General features: G+C 40.5%; 1 protein-coding gene across 10 annotated transcripts in view; it reads left to right on the top strand.

The window, feature by feature from the left end:
- The window catches only part of shprh (SNF2 histone linker PHD RING helicase), an 86,977-nt gene that overhangs the window by 52,319 nt on the left and 7,584 nt on the right, over positions 1 to 27,074 (top strand). For all 10 annotated transcript variants that reach the window (XR_009514401.1, XR_009514404.1, XM_059982234.1 and 7 more), the window contains 8 exons: positions 2,095 to 2,238; positions 3,077 to 3,178; positions 14,321 to 14,392; positions 16,138 to 16,326; positions 18,220 to 18,312; positions 19,144 to 19,230; positions 20,717 to 20,895; positions 23,442 to 23,522. Coding sequence is in view for 8 of the 10 variants with exons in the window: in XM_059982234.1 (XP_059838217.1) it covers positions 2,095 to 2,238; positions 3,077 to 3,178; positions 14,321 to 14,392; positions 16,138 to 16,326; positions 18,220 to 18,312; positions 19,144 to 19,230; positions 20,717 to 20,895; positions 23,442 to 23,522 (947 nt within the window). In the remaining 2 variants the exon portion in view is untranslated. The remainder of the gene's footprint in view (positions 1 to 2,094; positions 2,239 to 3,076; positions 3,179 to 14,320; positions 14,393 to 16,137; positions 16,327 to 18,219; positions 18,313 to 19,143; positions 19,231 to 20,716; positions 20,896 to 23,441; positions 23,523 to 27,074) is intronic.

Raw genomic sequence — 27,074 nt, forward strand, 5'->3', positions numbered from 1 at the left:
GGAACTAACCAGCTCTATTTTAAATGTTCATTGATGAAAGGAATCCAAAATGTGTGAAAACAAAATAGATTTTTATTTGGATTGTTATGGATTCAGTAGGTTTTTTTAAATTTACAATACATATTAATGATCCTGGAAGAACTGGGGAAAAAATGAAAATTGCTTTGAGATTGTTAATAAGGTAGTGAACTTAGTGACTGTCATGACTGTGCAGAAACAGTAATAACTCCATCAGAAGGCCAACACTCTCTTGAAATGGGGTATGGGTTATATAACAGTCATCGCAGTTAACTTCCTGACAGAGTTTAACCCTGCCCCAACTTTTTTGCGTCACTGACCACCAAGGAGAACCGTTATTGTGTAGATGACAGCTAACAGGATGAGGAAGTTAGGAACTAGGAGAGATAATCTCATTATCGTCAGAAGTGATGTAGGGTGAATGTTGCTCCAAAAGCCTGTGAGAGGATGCAGGGCAGATGGAAAGTAAAAGAAGGGGCTTAGCACTGAGAGATAAACAACCAGCAAACTAAAAGGAGTAATACACACAAAATGCTGGAGGAACTCAGCAAGTCAGGCAGCATCTATGGAGGGGAATAAACACTTGATGTTTCAGGTTGAGATTCTTCATCAGAGAAGCCAGAAGAAGGTGGTGAAGGAAAGGGAAGGAATACAAGCTGGCAGATGAGGGAGAAGGTGAGGGAGGTGGGGATGAAGTGAGAAGCTGGAAGGTGATGGGTGGAAAAGGTAAACGGCTGAAGAAGAAATCTGATAAGAGAAGAGAGTGGAGCATGGGTGCATAGGTGAAGAAAGTAGGTAAGTTATTAAACTTGGGTTCATTAGACAATGCACTTCTTCACCCTGTGTGGGTATTGAACTCAAGATTAATGCTTACCTTAAAAGGAAATGAAATAAAGAATCTTGTTAGGAATATAAAGGGAAGTTTTATATTGGAAAGGCTGCCAGCACCAGGGGCTGAAGGCTTACTCTTTGACTTAGTCATTTCTCCACTTTAGTAATTCCTCAAGTTGCAACATAGCAGTCTGCTTGCAACTCTCTGCTGCTCAGTGTTTTTTCCTGGATCCTGGAATTCTTCGTTAATTACGCAGGCTAATAGCACCTATCCAAATGAAGACGGCTATCTGATTAAGTGCAAAAGCAATCAATAAGAAATCAGCAAACAAGAACAATAAGGCAACAAATAAAATCCCTCAAAGATTTTCTTGAAAATATTTCTTTTGATGTAAATAGTGGCCAGTTGAAGTGGTGAATGCAGGCTCACTTTTAACATTTAAGAAAAACTTGGACAGGTACATGGATGAGAGGGGTATGGAGGGATATGGTCTAGGTGCAGGTCAGTGGGACTAGGCAGAAAAATGGTTCGGCACAGCCAAGAAAGGCCAAAAGGTCTGTTTCTGTGCTGTAATGTTCTGTGGTTCTAAAAAATATTTTTGCACTTTGTAGCAAAAGGGGCTGTGGAAATACTAGCCGCATGAAGACATTACAGAAGAGATTTGCCAAGAGGACACTAAAAGAGAAGTTTTAATTAAACTGGAGCTAATTTTACTAGTATAAAATGAGAAATTCTAGAATATACAATGATACATTAGACATAATGGTAAAAGTAGAACTTGTAATTAGAGAAAGTTATGAACACGAGATTCTACAGGTGCTGGAAATCCAGAGCAACACAAATAGAATACTGGATGAACTCAGCAGGTCAGGCAGCATCTATGGAAATGAATAAAGTGTCTATGTTTTGTGCTGAGACCCTTCATCAGGACTGCAAAAGAAGGGAGAAAATTTATGAATATAATTCTCTAATGTAATTCCTCTGAATTGTAATGCAAAAGAATTATAAATTCTTCTGAATAAATAATTATTTTGATAAAAAGGCCAACATAGATATTGAACTGAATGGACTCTGCTGTAATATTCAGTGACTGTAGTACAGGTCGATGTGCAAATGTGAAACTATATAAATATGTATGTCTAGAATAGAAAGAGGTACTGTGGGTAACTGATGTATTTCAATTGAAAATAGATGTCTATCCTTAGACGCCTTCCTTAAGTACTTATTTTCTTTTGTGTTTGTAGTTGATGCATGAATATTGGATGACACTGCGTGATCGTGTTTCTGCTATTGATGAGTTAGCCATGGCAACTGAACGTTTTCAACTGCGTCTTCCAGGTGATCCCAAACCAAGTGTTCCACTTCTTCATGTCATCGAACCACATGAGGTATGAAGCGGGAAATATTACAGGCAGATTTGCTTCAACTTGTGCTGGAGAATAAGTGTGAAAAGGAAAGAAGAAACTTACATTTATTTGATTTAAGTACGTTATAATATAGATAGGCACGAGGGAGAAGGGAGTTGAACAAGATGTTAACATTGGATGACAGAATCGTGGGGCAAAAACAGTGGGTTCTGTCATGTGGATAGACCAACCTTTTTTTGTACTGTTACTTTGCTATGGTAAACACAGTACAGTTACTGGGTACTATTCCCTGAAAGTTTAGTGGAGTTACAAACCCTCATCACATTCACATGCACACAATTATAGAGCCTATCCAATGATTTGTACAAATGTAATGACCCAACTCCCTTACTCTATGCCTTGGTCAATGAAAGCAAGCATAAACAATACACAATGTGAGATCTAACCAAGGTTTTATACAATAGTATGACATCTCAACTCTTGTGCTCAATGCCTGATGAAGGCAAACATGCCGTAAACACAAGCGATTCTGCAGATGCTGGAAATCTTGAGCAACACACACAAAGTGCTGGAGGAACTCAGCAAGTCAGGCAGCATCGTTAAAAGGAAATAAACAATTAACATTTCGGGCCACCCTACCTATGTGCCTCTTTCAGAGAAATGTATGATTGCATCCTAGGTCTGTTCAACAACACGTCCCAGGACTGTAACATAATGCATCTGTCATCTAAGTAAAAGTAATTTATACATAGAAATGTATATAATGTGTAATACAATATATTGGGTAATATATAAATCTACCAGTGAGAAATATAATGTTTGAAAAAGCAAAGAAAAGCCTCTGTTGTGTGTTTGTCAGGTGGAACAAAATCAAATGAAACTCCTCAATGACAAAGCTGTGGCCACATCACAATTGCAGAAGAAACTTGGTCAAGTCCTGTACCTCACAAATTTGGAGAAGGTGAGAGCTATTTATTTGATTGACTATACTAAACAAATAATGAGCTTGATATCTGGCAGCAGCTTTGGTCCTACCATAACTGTGACCAAAATTCTGTGATGAGTTAACTACTCACTTCAAAGTTCAAAGTAAATTTATTCTCAAAGTACATATATGTCAAGTCATGCAAAAAATTGAAGTGAACAACAATATTCTGAACCAAAATTGAGTCCTCAGATCCAAACCCCGAGCAATCTGGAATAGGCCCAAAAACTCGCTTCTCAGTTCATCATATTAGCAGGCAAGGAGCATAGCAGCTGGGGCAGTCTCCGTAGCCTTAGTGCCAAGGAAATGACCATCGCAGAGAGTTGTGAAATCAGCTCTCATCCTGGATCTCAACACCCTGTCTTTTCAGTCTATCTGGGTTAGTGTTTAAATTGACCAAACAATAGACAACACAAGTTACTTCAGAAAATATATTTTTAGTTATGTTTTTAGTCAGATTTCTTATCTTTTTAACTACTAGAGAGCTGTCGCACGCAGTTGGTAGTGCCATCTTCACCAGAAGTTCGAGAACGTGAGATGATGAGTCCTTGAAAGAGAGTTTGTAGGTTGTGGGAATATTTCAGTGATGGGGCAAGTGAAGATGAATTAAGTTACTCCTCTGGTTTAAGAGCCTGTTGGTTGAGAAATAATAACTGTTTCTGAAGCTAGTACTGTGTATCGTGTGACTCCTGTATGACCTTCTTGATGGCAGCAGAAAGAAGTGAGTATGACCTGGGTGGTGGGTGTCCCTAATGATGGATGCTGTTTTCCTGCAACAGCATTCTTTGTAGATGTGCTCAGTGGTGGGGAGGGCTTTACCCGTGATGGACTGGGCTGTATCCACTGCTTTTTGTAGGATTTTCTGTTCAGGGTCTGTGATGCAGCCAGTCAGTATACTCTCCATGATACATCTATAAAAGTTTGTTAAAGTATTAGATGTAATTATGTGGACAGTGGGAAAAGTATCCCTCTTATGTTTCTCAATCTTGTTATTGGAGATTTAGTGTACTAGACCCTGCCACTTTGGAATGTCCCACGCTTTCATTAACCTGGTTCCGCACTACCAGCCTTTCTTTGAATTCATCTCTTTTAAGAGATGTGGGGGGAGGGGGGTGCTAGGTATTGTCCCATGCATGTGTATGCAAGGTCGGTGCCAATTACACAAGAGTTTTATTATCATGTATGTGTGGGAGTAGAGCAGTTTATGGGTCCATGAGGTGTTAACTCCAGTCGGGGTGGGGTGCTTAGAAGCTCAGAGTTTTCCCAGGGTTAAAGGAGGTGCTTTCCATTGTGGGATGTTGTTAGGGTTAGGGGTAGGATTGGGAGAATTAAAACAGTTCAAGATTGAAAGCAAATTTACTATCAAAATGCATACATTATATGTTACCATGTACTACCTTGAGATTCATTTTCTTGGAGGCAGTTACCAAGGAAAAATAAATTCAATAGAATTTATAAAAGTTAGACATAAACAGACAAATACTAGCAAACAACAGATGTACAAAAGAAGACAAATTGTGTAAATAAAAAAATAATACTGAGAATGTCGTGGTTTCTCGTGCCCCACAAATGACCAGGAGACGCAGAAGATTCTTCAAGAAGGGTTAAACTTTAATTTGCAAATCAAAGCTGAGACAGTCATTGAGCTAGTCGTTGATTGCCCACCGATCCATGGACATAGCATGTTTTATAGCAATCTCCTGGTTTAGTTGCATTAGCATATGCAATCGGTCTATAGTTGCGTATCACACATACATCCACCACTATTGTTTCTACCCATTGATTTAATCATATTCTAATCTACATCTCTTAGCTACCTCTCATCAACACACCATTGTCTTCTACGTTCCTAAGATTTCATTCTCTAGCAAATAGCAAGTTGCAACTTTTATACTCCAATATTTCCCCCCTTTGAGCCACACAGAGAAAGAATACTAAGAGACTGCGCACAAAAGCCCTAATAAACTCAAGCACTTATTCCCAAATCTCGGGTTAAACTATAATTTTCTGCACCAAGACCTCAAAGTATTCTCTCCCTGTTACCCTGGGCCGCTGAGCCAAAAACCTGTCCCTCTGTACCTGAGACTAGGAAAAAGACTCAGAAGCCCTTACAATCTACTCCCACACTGTCGTTTTGCTCTTGTTCATCCTGCAGGTGTTGCAGGCTGTAACGATACATTTTCAGTGTTTCTTTCTCCACTAAGCTTGCTTCAGTAATTGCTACGAGCATTGGAAATTGTTTGGTTGCAGCACGCACTGCAAGAGATTTGAGACAAGGAAGAAAACAGCACAGCACAAGCACACAGCTCAACAATACAATACTGACAGTTATTGCCATTTTAGTCAGCCATGCTCCCCATCCTCCGAGTCTACTTTCCAACCAATCAAAGAACTGAGGTTCAAATCCTGCATTCTGTTTGACCTCCGTCCGCAGATTCGTTAATTTATTCATTGCTCTGGTGAAAGACCCTTCTGGGCTAGTATTGTTCAGTATGAAAGTGCAGCATTGTTCTCCAAACATTACACACACACACCCTTTTTCTGCCAAAAGCCAATCCAGTACCTGCCTGTTTTGCCACGCCATCCTGCTAGTTGCATCCAGCTGTTGCCCTAAGGCCTCCAGTGCATCATCGGTGTAGTTGATGAATCTCTGTTGATTGTAGTATATATAGTTTATCCATTCAACATTTTTGCTTACCCCTATCACAGGTATGATAGCTTCCCAGTGAGCATCTCATGCAGTGTCAGGCATGTCATTCGATTAGTTTGCATGCAGTAACTCATCAATGCTAACGGTAAAGCATCGACCCAATTAAGTTTAGTGTCTGCACAAATTTTGTTTAGTTTGGCTTTCAGGGTTCCATTAATTCTCTCTACCATGCCCTGTGACTGAGGGTGGTATACACATCCAAATCTTTGCTTTAACCTCAGCGCCTGTAGTACCAGTTTGACCACTTTCTGGATAAGAGCTGAACCATTGTCTGAGCTAACTTCTGTAGGTATTCCAAACCTTGGGATCACTTCATTTGTCAGAAATTTTACCACTGTCTTTGCCCCTTGATCTCTTGAAGGTACCGCCTCCACTCATCTGCTAAATCGATCAATTACTACCAGCATGTATCTTTTCCCTCTCACTGTCTTTATCATGTCTACGTAATCGATCACTAGATGTTTAAATGGTCCTTCAGGTACAGGAGTGTGACCTATTGGGGTTGTAATTCCCTTCCGAACATTATTCTTTGCGCATACCTCGCACTGTGACAAGACAAAGTCCACTGAAGCCTGTAAATAAGGTGACCAAAAACCATCCTTCCTTATTTTCTTTATCACTTCCCCCCTTGCACAATGGTCCATCCCATGCGCTTCTGAAATCAGAAACGTCAGTAGAGGGGTGGGCGCTACCAACAAACCGTCTTCCGTGCTCCACAAGCCTTCCGGGTTCTGCTTGGCCCCCCTTTTTCTCCACATTGTCTGTTCTGCCAAAGTTGCCTTACCTTGTATTTCAATTAGGTCCTCTACCTCAGGTTCTGGAGTTAGGCTTACCTGGGGGGCAATGACAGCTGATGTACACCCAGACGCTTTTCTGGTTGCCTCGTCTGCAACTTGATTTCCCTTTGTTATTACATCATTTCCTTTTTTATGTGCCTGGCATTTTACTATAGCCAATGCTTTAGGTTTCATTATGGCTTTTATTAAGTCTAGAATTTGCTGACAATGTTGTATGGGATCTCCATTACTCTTTTTAAAACCTCTCTGCTTCCACACTGCCCCGAACAAATGGCATACTCCATGAGCATATGCCAAATCAGTATAGATGTCTACTTTCTCACCTTCCATCATTTCACACGCAGCTGTCAGGGCTTTGATTTCCGCTAGTTGGGCGGAACACGGTTGGGGACAGGACTCCATCCTAATAATCTTACAGCTCGACTGATCCTGCTGCACTACTGAGAACCCTGCATGATTTCCATCATAGTCCCTATAACAAGAGCCATCTACGAACAGAACCTTTTTATCTGCATCCTCTAGTGGTTCTCACCGTAAATCTGCTCTCAATTTGGCAAATGCCATCGTCTTCCCTACACAATCATGAGGTTCTCCTTCATAGTCCAAAGGGACAAAATCGGCTATATTATTGGTAGTGCATCTCTGTATAGTTATGTCTGGAAATGTCAATAGCATCTGATACGCTGCTATCCTGGCTGGCATCAGCACAAATTTCCCTCTTTCCAGTAATTCTGCTACTTTGTGGTGTGTGTACAGAGTCACAGGATAGCCCAGGGTTACAGATGATGCCTTTCCATATGCATAGTACAGCGCCGCCAATCCCTGATAACAGGGTGGATACCCCTGAGCCGCCTCATCGAGTATCGTACTGTAGTATGTTATCAGCTGCTTTGCTTTTCCTGTGCCTGTCTCTTGTGTTAGAACCGCTGTGACATAACCCTCCTGTCGGTTGGATACGTACAAATGAAAAACCTTCTCGTAGTCAGGCAAAACTAATTCTGGTGCTGACTGCAATTCCTGCTTAATAGTATTGAAAGCTATCTCCACCTCTCCATTCCACTGTAAGCCGTTCTTCAAATTTGTATGTCCTGCTTCTTTCATTATCTTTCTCAAAGGTGCCACAATCTCAGCATATTCTCCTATCCAATCTGAGCTGTACCCTGCCATTCCCAAAAACGTTATCATCTGCCCTACAGTCTGGGGTTTGGGGGCCTTAGTTATTGCCTCAATCTGATCTGGTGCTATCGCCTTCACTCCCTTGGATATTACCCTACCTAAGTACTCCACTTGCTGCGTGCAAAATTGCAGTTTCTTTTTGGATACTTTATGTCCTCCATATGCCAGCTTCTCTAACAGAGTTATAGTGTCCTGCTCACACTGTTCCTCGCTGTGAGAGCAAATCAATAGGTCATCCACATTCTGTAACAATGTACCTTCCAATGGCATGCCCTCTAGGTCTGCCTTCAACACCTGATTAAAAACGTGTGGTGAATGTTTAAATCCTTGTGGCATTCTGGTATAGGTATACTGAGCACCTCTGTAAGTAAATGCAAACAGATACTGACACTGATCGGCTAGAGCAAGGGTCGGCAACCCGCGGCTCCGGAGCCACATGCGGCTCTTTGATCTCTGTGCTGCGGCTCCCCGTAGTTTGTTAGTTTTTGAAATGTAATTTGAAATTTGAAGATTATGGTGATCTTGTACAATCTAAAAACGTTGTGGAGACCCCATTTCCTGGCACATCCGAACCGGCTCACAATTAGCCACCGTTCTGGCTAAGGGAGATAGCCTACGGGGGTTTGTGAGTACGTGTCTTTTGGAGCATCCGCGCCCACGGGGACGGGTTGAGGAAGGCTTTAAATCAAGGCTGTTTAGTTCGAATAAAGTTACCTTTGACTGCAGTGTCTTTATTTTAGCGCTACACCGCTACAACGTGTTTTTTTATCGCTATTAATATACATCACCACTGCCAATGCCTGACACCCGCTAGTGCGCGCTTTCTTTTAATTCTTCGATCCAAGGTAGGCTAACTATGGAGTAACCTTCAATCCAACGTCTTTTTTTCGGAGTTCAAAATGTTTTTGTTGCATGCAGAAATGTAATTTTGTTTTCTCTGCAGAAGTTCATCAATTTCATAAATGCAACACATTATAGTTTGTTTATACATAGCATAAAGGCAAAAAAAAAACCGTTGTATGCAGTGTTATTTCATTTTAAATGTCAAACGGGTTTTGTGGCTCCCAGTGTTTTCTTTTCTGTGGGAAATGGGTCCATATTGGCTCTTTCAGTGGTAAACGTTGCCGACCCCTGGGCTAGAGGAATGCTGAAGAAGGCCGAACACAAATCAATCACTGAAAAGTAACTTGCTTCTGGTGGAACATTAGTCAAAAGCGTGCGTGGGTTGGGGACTACCGCTGGCCAGTCCTCTACCACATCATTTGCCGCTCACAAATCATGCACCAATCTCCACTTAGATTTATCTGCTTTTAAGACCAGCAGCAACGGGGTATTGCATGGACTGTTTGTTCTTTTAAGCACTCCTATTTCAAGCAACCCCTGCACTGTCGATGCTATTCCCTCTTCTGCTTCTGGTCTTAGAGGGTATTGTGGTCTCCTGGGTGGAATTGCTCCTTTTTTCAGTCTTATTTCCACCGGACTAGCTGTTATTATTTTCCCTACGTCCGTGTCATGCTGTGACCACAGAATAGACGGCAACTCATCTAACCTTCTATCTTTCTGCTGGCCTCTTTCCTTTCCCAGCAAGGACAGGTGTGGTTGGGGAGTTATTTCGACCTTTCTCACTGTCCCTACCATATCTACACTTACTATTATTTTAATGCAATTGTTGTCTTCTGATATCCACACCTCTGGCGTGATTTTCCTCCACACTGTTACGGTTTCAGCACTCTTAACTAAGGGTCCTAAGTCTTTTGACTGATATCCCTTGTTTACCAACAACATTACGTGGGGCACAGCCTCCGGTATCCTGTACCATTTTTCTAAAAAGGTGTTCCACTTAACTTGTAAAGCTGCCCCTTGCTTTCCAATTATCACAGCCTCCCCTTCCAGGTGCTGTTGGGTACATGCCTCCAGGTGCCATCTCTCCTCTAACTCCCTGTTCTGAGTCTCGTCAAAAATCACTGTACAATGTAGCTCAGATTTGGGCATTACAGCCCTGGGTAATATAGCCTGCACACCCTTTTTTCCATTTTTCCCAGGTTTCCTGAATCTGATCTGCGATGTCTCCTATCCAAAAGACATTAGCTTTCTTGTCTTCTTGCACTATCAATTGACCCCTGCTCTTTCCACACTCAGCCCATTTCTGGTGCATTCTAATTTTAATTCCAGTTTCAATAAGGCATCTCTGCGTAACAAATTAATCAGAGTTCCTTTAAATACTAGCACCGGCAAAACAATTCCTTTATTTCCCATTCTCAACCGCACTGGAGCCGTGCACTGTGTCAACTGTGTTTTCCCCGAGAACCCTACCGTCTTAATAAACTCTCCTGACATGGGAAGGTGAAGGGCATACTGTGGCTATACACAAGTGTACGTGGCTCCAGTATCTATCATCATTGGTGTCAGTTGCCCTTCTAACATAACCTGAACAATGGGTTCCTCATCTGCCTCCCTTGTTATCATTGGGTAATGTCCCTTCCCACTCAAGTTCTCGGGGCACCCCTAATACCTCACATAGGGGTTCACAGGTCCGCTTGGGCCTGTGGGGGCTGGTCCTTGGCTAAACTTTAGTTCCCTTCTTATCGGCTCCTGCTGATGTGTGACAGGCCATGGTGTAAACAGACAATCTCTTCTCATGTGACCTGGCTGATTACATCCCCAGCACAATCTCTCTACCTCTCTTTCCTCCTGTTTCCTCACTGGTCCCCTCTGCCCATAGCTCCTCTGTCCCCCTCCTTGGGACTTCCAGTCCTGTCTGGGCTGTTTGAATTTAGTCTGTTCCTGATAGGGCATTTGTGGGAATGCTCCTCCAAAGACGATTATTGGCATGGGGTTTACCAGCCCTTGTCTTACAGTATGATCGGTTCCTCCATATAGCAGTGCTTTGTCCAGTTCGATGGCTGTACTTGGACCGGTGGTTGCTGGCAGCATCTTTTTGTTTTTCTCTTTTTCCTTCTTTTTGAGTTCTTCGAGCTGCATTTGTATTAGCTTTTGTTGCACCTCTTCCTGCTGCTCACCCAACCTTCATTTATCTTTCCGGTATTTCTCAACCGCATGGACTACGTGGTCTCTAAATTCTTGTGGGGTCATTGACGTTTGCCCAACCACTTCCTCCAGTTTGGATTTTACTTGTGGAGGCATTGCATCCAAAATGCTATGTCGGAACAGTGAGGTCATAAATAAGCTATTCTCCACCTCTTGCTCAGTCTCCAGTCTCCACCTTTTCAACTGGTTTTCTACGCAGGCTGCTGGGTTTTCAGTGTCTCCCAGTGGATCCCCTTTTAAGGCTTTGGGGGCCACTTTGGGTGGATAAAGCTTCCTGAGGGCCTGCCATACCCTCTGCCTCACTCTGTCAAACCCGTCTCCATCAGTTCTCGGGTCGTTCGAGTTTACTATGCCAGCCATTTCCATTAGTTCGTTAAATTTGGAGGTTCCCATCAACCTTATCAATAGTGCCTTCAAATCTCCCATAGTCAATAATCGTCCCGCCATTTCTTTTTCAAAGGCTCTAATCCATTTCCCTGCTCCTTCATGTAAATTGGGCAGAGTGTTTTTCAGCCCTTCTAGGTCCTGGGATCCCCAAGGGATATACTGCACTTGTCCTGATCCTTTTACTAACAACGGCATCATTCTTCCTCCTTCTTCCCACCTGCCCTGGCTCTCCTCACCTGACTCCCCATCTGTCTCAGGGTATGTTTTTACTGCCTCCCACACAAATGTCTCTGGGGTCCTTTTCTTCCCTCGTTCTTGTGGAGTCGTTCCTTTCTGTCTTGATTCAATACTTGGTTGGCCCCTGGAGTATTTTTCGCATCTCCTCTGGCAATCCCCTCTCAGTAACTTATCTGGCTCTCTCTCTACTTCCGCAAGTCGCTCCCCTACCGCCTCCTTCTGCTCTTCTAGGCTTCTGCCTCCTTACCTCTTCCCCACAAATTCTTGCATCCTCTCTCTCTCCACTTAACTCTTGCTCCTCCAATGAGTCACCTTCTTTTCTAGTCTGTTTATTTCTATAGTATAACCGATACTCCTCATACTCCTTTTCCTCTCTCAAGTATTTCATCCGTTCAATCCCTTCTTCCATTTCTCTCTGTGCCTGCTCCACCTTTATCCTTTCTGCCTGTATCTCCTTCCATATCGCCACTTTTTCCTTCTCGTATTGTTTTTTTTCTCCTCATTATCCCAAAACTTGGACTTCTCCCTGCATGTTTACTGTTCCCGTCAGCAGGGGGCACTGCTTAGGGGTTCCTTCCTCATTATAGGGAGGGGGCTTTTCTGTTTCTTTCGCATCCGGGTACGGAGCTGAAGCCAGTTTCTCACTGTACCTTCCTCTCTCTCTAACAGGCTGTTTCTCCAGCACCTTAGTTTCTTCCTTGCATGTAATCAATATTCTACCTGTCCTCCTCAGCCTTTCTCCCTCCGTTCTGAAGAGTTTTAGCACTTCCATTTCTCGTTCTCTTTTTTGCCCTCTTTTCTTAGATTTATCTTTTGGTTTGTAATTTTTAATTAGTGCCTCCATTTTTTCGCACAAGCTTACATCAAACGTTCCTTCTCTTGGCCACTTTGTGACCAGGTTTTTGGTTCTTTTTTTCCCATTTTTCTGAAGTTTTTGTGATCTCATATTTATTTATCGGGAATTTTTTGCTCAGAATCTCTACTGCCGTTCCTTTACCTGTCATGTTATTCTCTCTTTTTAAGGTATTTCAGAGATTCACAGTTCGTTTACTGGATAATATTATTTACTCCAATTCTATGCCTAGTCTATTGTCTATCTACCAGCGCTTTAAACTATATATTGGACTGTCCATGTTTCATATTCTGTTCTGCCCGTACAGACCTCTACTCAGAGCAGTACCCACAGAACTTGCTCTTTGAACCTCATCTATTCAGACCCTTATCTCTTAAGGCGGTATCCACGAGGATTTTCTCTATTTTCCTTTCCCTGCCCGTTCAGACCTTCGTTTCATACGAAGCGGTATCCACAGGGATTTTCTCTATTTTCCCTTTCCATGCCCGTTCAGACCTTCGTTTCATACAAAGCGGTATCCACAGGGAATTACCAACACCACGTGGAATTTTTCTTAACTTAACTTTTTATTAACTTATTTGTACTTACCCTCACTGCAGTGTTCTTGATCAATCCTCTGAGCCTCCTGTTAACCCCCAATTCTGCCAGACTCTTTGGACCGGAGAGACCCTTCGGCAGTGGTTCCACACTTCTGAGAGTCCAAGACCTCCCCAAAACCAACAGAATTCTTAGTTCAAATTTTCGCAAAAAGTGCTTACCTTTTGTTTGGGTGCACCCTTTATTCTGTTAGCCTTGTGGGGGTCCCTAGAGGTCTGGGAAGGGTCCCCAATCTGCCGTTTCCTTTCCGCGGGTCTCTTTCCGGTCCTGCCGCGGTCGCCAATTTTGTCATGGTTTCTCGTGCCCCACAAATGACCAGGAGACGCAGAAGATTCTTCAAGAAGGGTTAAACTTTAATTTGCAAATCAAAGCTGAGACAGTCATTGAGCTAGTCGCTGATTGCCCACCGATCCGTGGACATAGCATGTTTTATAGCAATCTCCTGGTTTAGTTGCATTAGCATATGCAATTGGTCTATAGTTGCGTATCACACATACATCCACCACTATTGTTTCTACCCATTGACTTAGTCATGTTCTAATCTACATCTCTTAGCTACCTCTCATTAACACACCATTCCTTCTACATTCTTCTACATTCCTAAGATTTCATTCTCTAGCAAATAGAAAATTGCAACTTTTATACTCCAATAAGAACAGGAGTTGTAAAGAGTTCTTGGAAGTACGTTTGTAGGTTATTGAGTAGTGGTGATTAAAGTTATCCACACCAGTTCAGGAGCCTGATGGTTGTAGGGTAATAACTGTTCCTGAACCTGAGGTAAAAGTATAGATACATTTTAATGATGCTGGATAAGTACATTAAGGAGGAAAAATATGAAGTTATGCTGATATGAAAAAGGGTTCATGGAGCATAATCAACACCCCGGATCAGATGAGCCAAATAGCCTTTATCTGGACTGTTAATATGATTCAGAATTCATTCCCAGACTCATATTTTGTACTTTTTCTATCCAAACTGTGGTCTGTTGCATGGAACTAACATAATTTGTGGAACAGTGCAAGCTTGACTGCTATTAAATGTTGTTCTTTCACTCAATTGCCCATTGCTATTCAAGTATAACTAGTAAATTCAAATAGTGTATTTCATAGATGAAATTAAATGCAGTCTTCTGTTGTGACTAGCAGGAGACCCCTTCTTCTTTGTCCTTTTCACAATATTGCAAAAAGGCCCCTACAGATAATTAGTTAGTACTGTTCTGGATTACGATGATAACAATTGCTGCCTTCATTTACAGAAAATAGATGAAGTTTTAAGATCTTTGCTTGAAAGCAATAATATGTTTTACTTCACAGTCTCAGGATCCATCAATGGGCAGCTTTAATCCAGACCCCTGTCCCATCTGTGCACGGCAATTAGGACAACAGGTAAAAAAGGATTTTGAACTTTTGAATTTATTAATATCATGGGAGTTTGTTTATATGTAGGGGTGGCCATAAGTCAGTGATAGTCTGTATCTGGATAAGCACTTGAATCACCAAAGCTTAGAAGGCTTTGAGGAAAGTCCTGGTAAATGGGAATAGTATCTGTGGATATTTGGTACTGGGGGTAGACATGGTAGGAAGTGGGCCTGTTTCTGTCCTGTCAAACTCAATGACTATATATTGACTCTACATTTAGTAGCAGTATAATGAGTCTGCAATATTGGTGTATTTATTCATTATGGTAACAGGAGGATTCAAATAAAACTTATTCTAAGTATTTTAAACAAGATTAATTCCAAATTTAGCACAGATATTTAATTTGTAAATAGAAAATATATTAAATTTAACTAACTTTCAGAAACTCATCAGACATCGTTTTCTGAAAATTTCAGATAATCTCAGAATAAATCCATGTATTCCTTCACTGATTTTATAATTTAATCTTTACCAAGTAATTTACAATTGAAAGTTGCATTTCTGTAATTCACAAATTCTTTTACCTGCATCAGTAGTAATTGACGCTGACTTGCAGTTTAAAAACAAGCATCAAAATTATATATGGCAAGCAGGTAAACAGGATTTCAAACAAAAAAAATCTGTTAACATCTGCTTGAATTAGTGCAATATGTTGAAAATAACAAAATGGCCCAAAGCACTTCATGAGAGCACTGTGAAACAAGATTTCACACATGAGGAGAGAGCAGGCCAGGTTTTGAGCAAAAGGAGCAACTTAAAAAAAGAAAGACTGGGAGAGAAGTTTGGGGAAGTCCTTCAGAGCTTAAGACTTTGGAAATAGAAATGGTCAGTGCAAATCAGAATCGTATGAGAAATCAGAACTGGAAAATATTTCCGGCTGCAACATAAGCAAAAGCAGCAGTTTGATCCCTAACCAGGAACAGTGTATTGTTTTGTTTTTTCAAATTGCAAAGTAAATTTATTATCGGAGTACATATATGTCACCGTATACTACCTAGAGATTAATTTTCTTGCAGGGAAATAGGAAATACAATAGATCTACAAATACTATACATACACAGACAAAGACTGATAAACAAACATTGTGCAAAAGAAGACAAGCTGCAAGTAAAAAATAACACTGAAAACATGAGTTGAGAAAAAGTCCTTGAAAGGGAATCATGGAATCAGTTCAGAGTTGTGGTGATTAATGTTATCCACGCAGGTTCAGGGGCCTGATGGTTGTAGGGTAATAACTGCTCCTAAACACGGTGATGTAGACATAAAGGCTTCTTTACCTCCTGCCCAGTGGTGTGGCCTGGATGTCCTGATTGAACCAATATTGGCTTCTGCCCCAGAATATCTCCCCTGTTCGAATGCACAAAAATATATCTTGCAATTATCAGAGAGAGATGACCAAGCTTTAGTTTAATATCTTGTCTGAGAGATATTACCTCTGGCAGTATATGCCTAGATTTGGTACTCAAGTCTACAACAGGACTTTGAAATTACAGCTTCTAATTCAGAGATTAGAGTGCTACATATTGAGCCACTGCTGACCCTAAAGTTAAACTGTACAAAACCACTGAAATATACTGATAAACACACGAGATTCTACAGATGCTGGAAATATACTGATGTTTATTCTGCCAGCTAGTTGTTCATTGTGCTGAAGTCTTTTTAATTTGTTTGCCAACCTGTTCTTTCACCACAATCTGTGCTCTTGTTCACAGTGGGCAGTATTGACATGTGGACATTGCTTCTGTAGTGACTGCATTGCCATTATAATAGAACAGTACAGCACAGGGGCTCAGCGAAGCTCTATCAAGTGTGCTATTTGCAGGCAGACAACAACACACAAAGAGATTTCCTATGTATTCACAAATGAGGCTGCAGACAAGGAAGATGAGTTCCCTGTTAAGGTGAGCATTCATGACAACAAAATCTTCTACTAATGGAAAATAACTTGGAAAGCGATTTGTATTCTAGTAAAGTAATTTAAATATACAGTACACTTTCCATAATTAATCTGAGTTGTCCTCCTGTATGTACAGTCCACCGTTATGTACCTAAAGAAAACCTTGACTTTTCACCTTCTAAGAGAGATTTTATGTTTCTGGTTTACTTTATTGTTAGCAATAATGCCTTTAAGTATATGTAGTGTAAGCATTATAATATTTTCTTGTTACACAATAACAGTTTGTACTTAGAAATCTCTTTAATGTGTTACGAACCCCGTAACTGGGTCACTTACCAGCAAAGATAGAGAGGTCCGTTGAAGTCTGATGGTACTATTTTTAACAGTATTTATTAGTAAAAATACACAAAAATAATATCAATGCAAACATACAGATAATATACATCATCAATACTAAATCTAAAAGTGAGGGTATAATAATAATCAATAAGAAATAAGCTCTATCGTTGTCTAGGGGATAATGTATTGTCTGATGGAAATATAAAAGTCACTCAGTTCATTCAGTTCATACAGGCTTCAGCCTTTGGGGACCGCTGGGTTTTCAATTGTTGGAGAGAGAGAGAGAGAGATTTTTAGAAACTTGCCAGCTTGTCCTTTTTATGATGTCGATCCTTCGAAATTTCATTGGTGGCCTCTTCTTTAGCTAAGCCGTTCTTCCGTGGTAAGGCCCCAATCCCAGGCAACAGGAAAGGACGCACGTGAGCCCTCCACCGGCTGTAGCTATTAAACACTGTCACGGGATTTCTAGCGTTTCTCCTGGTGCGTCTGAAGGGGTTGTTCCCCAGACACTCTTTTATCCTTACACATGGGGTCTCAGATGTCAATCAGGTTGGGATGATGCAATCCCTCAACCAGCCCACTCTGGTCATTCCCTGAGGGCTTCAATGAATAGTACAGTACTCAATACACAATTCCATCTCCAAGAGACAGTGGCCGTCATCCGTGGCTTTGTCTGGCTGAGGACAGGACACATCCCAACCTTGAGGATTCTCTCTCATTTCCTGGGTCCCAGACCCGAATTAATAGCGATCTTGTGATTCTCACAAAGGAGGGGGCTACTTTGTACCCTTCGGCTCCTCAGAGTTGTGGCACATTCGTAACAAATGTAATAAATGTTCCAAAACACTTGACTGGTTTACACCCTGTATGGATGCATAAACCAAAGAATAACAATAATTTACACGTATATATCCCCTACACTTTAAGTTAGATCAAGTTGATAAAGATTAAAGATATGACATTAATGATGTCATATGTACATCAAAACTTTGAAACATACAATGAAATGTATTGTTTGCATCGTCAACCAACACAGTCCAAGGATGTTCTAAGTGCAGCCTGCAGGTGTGGCCAGAATAGCATGTAGACAGCTTCCTAATCTGTCCGTCTTTGGAATGTGGGATGAAACTGGAGCACCCGGAGGATACCCTCGCTGTCACGGGGAGAAATAACAACCTCCTTACAGACAACAGTGGGAATTGAATTCCAATCATTGGCATTACTATGCTGCCCTTTTCCGTGGTTTTATAGAAACTTAGTTAACAAAAGTTGGATAAGAAGCTAAAGGAAATATTAGAACAGGTGACTTGATCATGTGTATGTTTCTTAAAGGAGAAAAAGGTGATGGAGATGTGGCTGAAGAACTGGCAATCAGTGAATGAAAGAAGAGAGGAAAGCATACGTATGTGGTTACAATTACTGAGCAAACACCAGCAGTAGAGAGAGCAAAAGAAGTACTCAAGAGATGGAAGTCAGTCTCGGGTTCAGCATGTGACAGCTGGTTTTAGTCTCTCTTGTAACAGATATAATAATATTTTATTCATGCCTTCCATTTCAGGGTAGCCATTCTACTAAAGTGGAGGCTGTGCTCAGGGCACTGAAGAAAATCCAGCAGAGGGAGCCTGGGGCCAAGGCCCTTGTATTTTCCACTGTAAGTTTCATTACTGTGACCACCAGTTATATTTTTGACAACCTCTTTGGTTTGAAGGAAACAGAACTGTTGGTATTTAGTTTTTCTTTGATTATTTTGTATTTTTTTGTTTTACTGTGAATGCCTGTGAGTAATTGAATCTCAAAGTAGCAAACGGTGGCATATACATACTTTGATAATAAATTTACTTTGAACTTTGAAAGGTGCTTCGGGCTAAGAAGGTACAGGACATTACTTTTAGCTTCATTTCCAGAGTTATGTTTAGGTAGAGCAGACCACCTTCCCCCGAACAGAAATTACTTTCATTCCTTCATGAAAGAAGAATTTTCATTTGTCATCACTTTCAGGAAAAGAAAAATATTAAAGTGTCCTGAATTAGTTTCTAAATTTACACATTAAATACACATGTAGCAAAGATGGCTAAGTTACCTTTAAAAATGGGCATGCTGCCTTCTAGAAGTGGAATGAGACTTTGCTCAAGGTTTAAAGTCTGATACAGTTTCAGGATGCGGAGACATTATCTTGTTTTACATAAAAGGCTTGTCTCTAGGTATCAACCATGGCTCACTGAATAGTATTACCACCAATGGGCATAAAGTCGTAGGTTCAGGTCCCACTCAGGAGACAAGTAAATAATTCAAACAGTTGTCCCAGTGCAGTACAAGGGGATTATTGCAAAGGCAGAGCTGTGGTGTTTCGGATAAGACATTAAACCAAATTTACACTACTACATGTTATAAGATCAGCTTTTAGTTGTAAAGCTTTAGTCAAATTTCACCATTCTGTCTGCATTACACTTGTCTGACTTAGATTTTATGTTTTTGCTTTTAGTGGCAAGATGTGCTGGATATAATTGGGAAAGCATTGTTGGACAATGACATGGAATTTGTTCAGATCAATGGACTCCACAAGTTCCAGGTAAAAGATTAAATATCAATGAATGGGACCTGTGAAAGTAAATCTTATGTGACCCCTCTTTTCATTGGCTAGGCTATCATTTGTTTGTGCTAGTTTACTAACTCCAGGAACTTTACATGGTTACTTCAGAAACACTTAAGAGGCAACTGCAGACTGTGAAATAGGAATTATATATAGATTAAACTAGTTAAGTACAGAAACTTCTCTCTCTAAAAATGATTAGCAAACAAAACACTGGAAATACTCACGTCAAACAGTATCTGTGGAAAAAGAAAAGAATTAACATTTTGGGTCCTTAACTCTTCATCATACAGATCAATTTTTCCATTGCCTTTATTCACTCTACCTACACCCTCATGAATTTGCGTCAGTCCCTTTACTGAGAAGCAATCATCTAACCAACAGCTCTTGAAACAAGGGCTATGCTGTTGTGGTTTGCTGAATTGTTTTCTTTCTCATAGATATGTCTCCTCATTCTTCCCTAAGGGCATGTCCCCACACTGAATCTTATGACTGACATTCACAGACCTCATTTCTTTTAATGTTCTTCCCTCTAAAGCAGTGGTTCCCAACTTTTTTTTGGCCATGCCCCACCTAATCACCTCTAAAATCCTGATGCCCCCTGTGGTGATATATTATTCTTATTATTCAAAAAGTGAACTCCTATTCACCTGGAGGAAGCCTAAAAGACCATTAACTTGGTTTAAATAAGCTTCCAAAGAACATGGCATTCATGAAAGAGAAAAATAAAAGAACCAAAGGACTGTTAAAGTTCTGAGGAAGAAATTACTAAGAAATTGTAAAAAAAAAGAACATTAGGTGATATTAAAATAATAATAAATAAATAAAACAATGCCAATTCATTTCTACAGCATACAAAGACAGATACACCATTTAAAAGAGATGACGCAATGTACATACCTTCACACCACCAAGAACCGAAAGCTACTGCAAAAAGCAGCATTGGCGCGACCTCGTACGAGTTACTTTCACGTTTGGACTTGTTCATTCGTTCCTTCCTACATCAGTCAATTCATTAATTTAATTATGAAAGCCATTTGATGGTTGTAATGATGGTGATACACTATATATACAGTACATACACAATTACACATGTACATACACACAAGTATTTTTATGTATGCATACTGTATATACACATATATATTAACTCGCACACACACTCATACTCACACAGACTTACTAGAAAAAATTCACTGTTAATAACTCATTCTTGAATTGCCCCCCCCCCCTAAAAATCAAATTACCCCCCTGTGGGGCGTATGCCCCACGTTGGGAACCACTGCTCTACAGCCTAGAGCTTTGTAACCTCCAAGTCCCAAACAACCCATTCTACTTCCGCCCATTTCACCTGTAGGCTGTTCAGGCCTGTTCTAGAAATTCTGCAGCTTTATAATAATGTCTAACTATTAACGTATTTTCACTATCTTACCCTGATCAACCCAAAACACATTGTATTTTTCAGGAGAATCTGTCAGCTTTTAAATATGATTCCAAGGTAAATATCTTGCTGCTGCCTCTCCACACAGCATCAAATGGTTTAAACATCATTGAAGCCACATATGTCCTCTTGGTAGAACCTATTTTAAACCTTGCCCATGAACTACAAGCAATAGGGAGAGTGCATCGCATTGGACAAACAAAGTGAGTAACAGTCAATAATTAGACTATTTATATTTTCCCAGGTCGTTTTTCTTATAAAATTATCCTTATAATACAAATACTTTGATAACAGTAATATAAGAGGCCGTTCAGCTCAGCTCACCTTACATCAATGTTTTTATTGTGTTCTTTATCTTATTGTGTATTTTTTTGTGCTGCATTGAATCCAGAGTAACAATATTTCATTCTCCTTTATGCATGTGTATTGGAAATGACATTAAACAAAGTTAAACATCTTAAATCAGTATTTTCTGTTTTTATTTCAGATTTCTGGTATCTACAGTATTTTTCTCTGTAGTTTTTCCCTTTTACACCTTTAGACCAATTATTAGTTTGTTTACAAAGCTGCTATCAACTTCTTTTGCTGCCCCCTTTGTCTATTAATCTTTCCTGCTGTCGATTCACAGAGCATGCCTTTTGTTCTCCTCTCCTGTATCTATATCTTAATATTAAACCTTGTTAGTCCCCAAATATTTCCACTTCTGATCAAAGGACAGAAGCAGTAACTTTGATTCTTCCTTTGGGATCTGGATCAACTGGAAAAATGGGCTGAGAAATGACAGATGGAGTTTAATGCTGACAGTGTGAGGTCTTGCACTTTGGAAGGAGAAACCAAGGTAGAGCTTACACTGTGAGCAGTAGGGCACAGAGGAGTGCGGTGGGACAGAGGGATCCTTGAAAGTGGTGTCACAGATAGATAGGATCATAAAGAAAGTTTTTGGCACATTGGCCTTCAAAATCAAAGTATTGAGTACAGGAGTTGGAATGTTATGTTGAAGTTGTATAGGATGTTGGGGAGGCCTCATTGGAAATAATGTGTGCAGTTTTGATTAACTACCTATAAGAAAGATGCCAGTAAGATTGAAAGAGTGAAGAGAAAATCTACAAGGGTTTTTCCAGAACTTGAGGACCTGAGTTATGGGGTAAGGTTGAATAGGTTAGGACTTTATTCCCTAGAGTGTAGGATAATGAGGGGAGAGTTAGTAGAGATGTACAATGTTATGAGGGGTATAGATAGGGTAAATGCAACCAGGTTTTTTCCACTGAGCTTAGGTAAGAATAGAACAAGAGGTCATGGGTTAAGAATGAAAGGTGAAATGTTTAAAGGGAACAACTTCATTTGGTGGTGAGAGTGTGGAACTAGCTGCCAGCAGAAGTGATGGATGCAGGTTTGAGTTCAACATTTAAGAGAAATTTACATTAGTACATGGATGGGAGGAGTATGAAGGGCTATGGTACTGGTGTAGGTTGATGGGACTAGGCAGATTAATAGTTTGGCATGGACCAGATGGGCTGAAGGACCTGTTTCTCTGCTGTAGTCTTCTGTGACTCTGCAGAAGCTGTCTAGCCTGCAGTCCATTATCAGAATTTTTTGTGCAAAAGACAGTGCCGGGGGAACTCAAAAGGTCAAACAGCATTTTGGGGAGAAAAGAATTCTTGATGTTTTGGAGTGAATCCTGTATCAGTTCTGGTATAGGGTCTAACCCAAATTGTTGGAGAGTTTCTCTCTCCCTACAAATACTGCTTGACTTGCTGAGTTCTTTCAGCAGTTTGTGTTTTTTTTGCTCTGGCTTCCAGTATCTGCAGTCTCTTTGTGTCACCAGATTATTCTTTTTTTTTAATTTATTATAGCACTTGTATTTAAATAGAATAAAAGTAAATTTAAACAAGAAACAGACAGTGCCTTCCATAACGTAAAGAACTTCCAAATTTAAAATGTACTTGTAAAATATTTTTCTTAGTCTTGGATGCCTCTTGCTGCCATTTGAATGGGTTACTAATTCCATTTGTGCTCTTTGCACAAACTCTTTCAATTTTACTCCTAAAAAATTTTATTTTTTATTTTAAAAAGTCATTATGAACTCTGCTTCCATTTCTATTTTTGATTAGACATTCCCTAACCTATCCATATTACTGTGCAAAAAATATTTCTAAATTCTTTATTTTCTTTCTGGCGTGGTGGTTATCATAGTCATTTCTCAGCACAGAGATCACTTATCAGGGTTCAATTCCCGGCACTGTCTGTAAGGAGTTTTGTATGTTCGCCCCATGGTCGCATGAATTTTCTATGGGTCCTCCAATTTCCCCCACATTTCAAAGATGTACATTTAGGGTTAGCGATTTGTGGGCATGCCTGTTGGCAATGCTTTCAGGCTTCCCCAGCACAATCCTGTGTTGGTTGACACAAAACAACACATTTCACTGTATATTTCAGTGTTTTGATGCACATGTGGCAAGTAAAGGTTAGCTTTGATAGTTTGGCTGCCAAGTTGTCACACTGCAGTTCAATAAATAATTTTGGGTGCTGTATTAAATTTGCTCAGGTTGAAGGCCTTTTCGAGTTGAAACTCTTTAAACAGAACTGGAAAAATGACAGCACTATCAACAACCGTCACATATCCCTAGCAAAGAGAGGTCAATGTAACTGGAATTTGAAATGAACCTGGTTTCCCTGTGATCTTCTCTAAATGACATTTAGTGTTTGAATTTCTTTACGAAGTGTAAGCATATCTCTTATTTCTTCCTAGGCCAACGGTTGTTCATAGGTTTCTAATTAAGGGGACAATAGAGGAGAGGATGCAAAGCATGCTCAAGAGTACTGAGAAAAGGTGAGTTCAGTTGCCACATTGTTTAGGCTTATATTTTCAGTTTATGGAAACAGTGGCATAATGCTTAAATTATTGAGCAAATGACACCAAGACCTGCAGCACTTTAAAAGCTGAGTCCAAATCCCATCCATAGCAACTAGGCAATTTAAATTCAGTTTATTAAATAATATGGAATTCAAGAAATAAGCTAGTCCCAGTAATAGTGACCATGGTTACCAAATTCATTGTAAAGCCCCCTACCAGTCTGGCTTATATGTGACACCAGATTCTCACCAATGTGGTTGGCTCAGTAGCCTTCCAAAATGCCCGTAGTAAAGCTTACATTTTTTTATTTAAGCTAATTAAGAACATAAGGAGACAGACCATCTGGCATTGATCCAGGTACTATAACAGCAAATGCACTCCCAGCCTAGCTGACCTTCCAAGTTCCTTGTCAAAAACCTTTAGAGACTAGCGTGGAAATTGGGAGAGCAGTTCCATGGATATGTCAAGCAGCAGCCTGATCTAATTATGCTCACAATAGACCCAATGTCCCCAACTCTTCCATTAGAGTCCCTGCACTCATTCTCACCAGAGGTGGTGACACAGATATACAGTCAGGAAGGACTGGCTTAGTGTCAGACACAGATATACAGTCAGGAAGGACTGGCTTAGTGTCAGACACAAAGAAGCTTTGTACTGCTTACCACCTCCTGACCCTTCTCAGCTGAAGAATCAGTTGAACAATACTTGGAAGAAGAGAGAGGCAAATGATATTGACTGAATGGAGACTTCAATATCCATCTCCAACAATGGCTCAGTGCTAATTGAAACAGCTTAGTTCTGAAGGACAAACAGTAGGCTATGTCTGTGAAGTGGGCTAAATAAGTTAAAATGAGGGATAAACCTATCTATTATCGTCCTCACCTGACAACTAGAAACTGATGTGCTTGTGTATAATGGCATTGGCAGAAGTGACAAATGATCCAAAGTTCAAATTTCAAAGTATATTTTATTAACAAAGTACATGCATATCACCATATACAACCCTGAGATTCATTTTCTTGTGGGCATACTCAACAAATCTATGGAATAATAACCATAACAGAATCAATAAAAGACCACCCAACTAGGGTGTTCAACTGGAGAGCAGAAGACAATAACTGTGCAGATACAAAAAGAAAGAAAGAAAATAAGTAAATAAGCAAGCAATAAATATTGAGAACATGAGATGAAGAGTCTTTGAGTCCATTGGTTGTGGGAACATTTCAATGATGAGGCAAGTGAAGTTGAGTGAAGTTATACATTTGGTTCAAGAGCCTTATGGTTGACGGGTAGTAACTGTTTCTGAACCTGGTGGTATGAGTCCTGAAGCTTTTGTACCTTGAGTGGTTGGGGTTCCTGATGATGGATGCTACTGTCCTGCGACAGCACTTCATGTAGATGTGCTCAATGGTTGGGAGGGCTTTACCCATGATAAAAGCAATATATCTCCAAATGTGTGGAATGTACCTTCAAGGGGAACATGCAGATGGTGATGATGAAGACTGTTGTCTAAGATCCTCTTGGTGGTCAAAGCTGCATGTTTGGGAAGTACTGCTGATGTACTAGGTAGTAACTGCAGTGCATTTTACCCATGTTGTGCTGCTAATGAAAAGGGTGATCGTTGGGGCTACTTTGAACTGGTAGTGTTTAACTTCTTAACATAGAAACATAGAAAACGTATAGCACGATACAGGCCCTTCGGTCCACAACGCTATGCCAAACATGTACTTACTTTAGAAATTACCTAGGGTAACCCTTAGCCATTATTTTTCTAAGCTCCATGTACCTATCCAGGAGCTTCTTAAAAGACCCTATTGTATCTGCCTCCACCACTATCGCCAGCAGCCCATTCCACCCATTCACCACTCTTTGCATAAAGAAACTTGCCCTGACATCCTCTCTGTACCTGTTCCAAGCACCTTAAAACTGTGCCTTCTCGTGTTAGCCATTTCAGCCCTGGGAAAAAGACTCTGGCTATCCACACAATCAATGCCTCTCATCATCTTATACATCTCTATTAAGTCACCTCTCATTATCTCTCCAAGGAGAAAAGACCAAGTTCACTCAATCTATGGCATGCTCCCCAATCCAGGCAACTTCCTTGTAAATCTGCTCTGCACCCTTTCTATAGTTTCCCCATCCTTCCTATACTGAGGTACAGTAACCAGAACTGAGCACAATACTCCAAGTGGGGTCTGACCAGGATTCTGTACAGCTGTAACATTACCTCTTGGCTCTTGAACCTCAATCCCATGGTTGAAGAAGGCCAATGCACCATATACCTTTTTAACCATTCTGTCAACCTGCACAGCAGCTTTGAGTGTCCTATGGACTCGGACCTCAAGATCCCTCTGATTCTTCACATTGCCAAGAGTCTTACCATTAAAACTATATTCTGCCATAATTGATCTACCAAAATGAACCACCTCACACTTATCTGGGTTGAACTCCATCTGCCACTTCTCAGCCCAGTTTTGCATCCTATCAATGTCCCGTTGTAACCTCTGACAGCCTTTGTGTCATCAGCAGATTTACTAACCCATCCCTACACTTCCTCATCCTCATTCTCAAGAATTTACATTCTTGAATTTTATAAATGCAGCAAATGCCAGTTGGTTGGTTTTGATCTTCTGGATATGTTTTGAATGAATTTTTGTAGGATTTTCCATTCAGAGACATTGGTGTTTCCATACCAGGCTGTGATACAGCCAGTCAATGTACTCTTCATTACACAAATATAGAAGTTTGTCCAAGTTTTAGATGTCCTGCCGAATCTGCGAAAACTTCTAAAGAAGTAGAGATGCTACCATGCTTTCTTAATTGCACTTACCCAGGACAGACCCTTGCCAAGGACAGGACCTCTGAACTAATGACACCTAGGAATTTAAAGTTGCTAACTCTCTCCACCTCTGATACTTCAATGAGATTGGCTCATGGACCTCTGTTCTCCCTCACCTGAAGTCTACAATCAGCTCCTTGGTCTTGCTGACATTGAGTAAGAGGTTGTTGTTATAGTACTGCTCAGCCAGGTTATCAATCTCCCTGCTATCTGCTGACTTATCACCACTTTTGATTTGGCCTACAACAGCGGTGTCATCAGCAAACTTGAATATGGTTTTGGAGCAGTGCTTATAGAGACAAAGTCCCATCTTCAGACTGAGGATGTGCTACCTATTGATGCACCTGCTAAATGGGATACATTTGAAATATATCCAGAAGATCAGAACTGGGCAACTGGTCTTTGCTAAACACTACCAGTTCAAAGTAGCCCCCAACAATCACCATTTTCATTAGCAGCACAAGATCTGTAAAAAGCATGCAGTTACTACCTAGTACATCAATAGTATCTCCCAAACCTGCAGCTTTGGCTACCAAGCAGAACTTGGAAAATAGTCTTCATCATCACCAAGGTCTGCATGTTCCCCTCAAATGTACATTCCATACTGATGTGGAGGTATATTGCCTTTATCATCACTAGTTCAAAATCTTCCCATTCATGACCCAACAATTACGGTGTAAATTCTGCAC

This window comes from Hypanus sabinus, chromosome 10 (genome assembly GCF_030144855.1).
Source record: "Hypanus sabinus isolate sHypSab1 chromosome 10, sHypSab1.hap1, whole genome shotgun sequence".
Classification (NCBI taxonomy): Eukaryota; Metazoa; Chordata; class Chondrichthyes; order Myliobatiformes; family Dasyatidae; genus Hypanus; species Hypanus sabinus.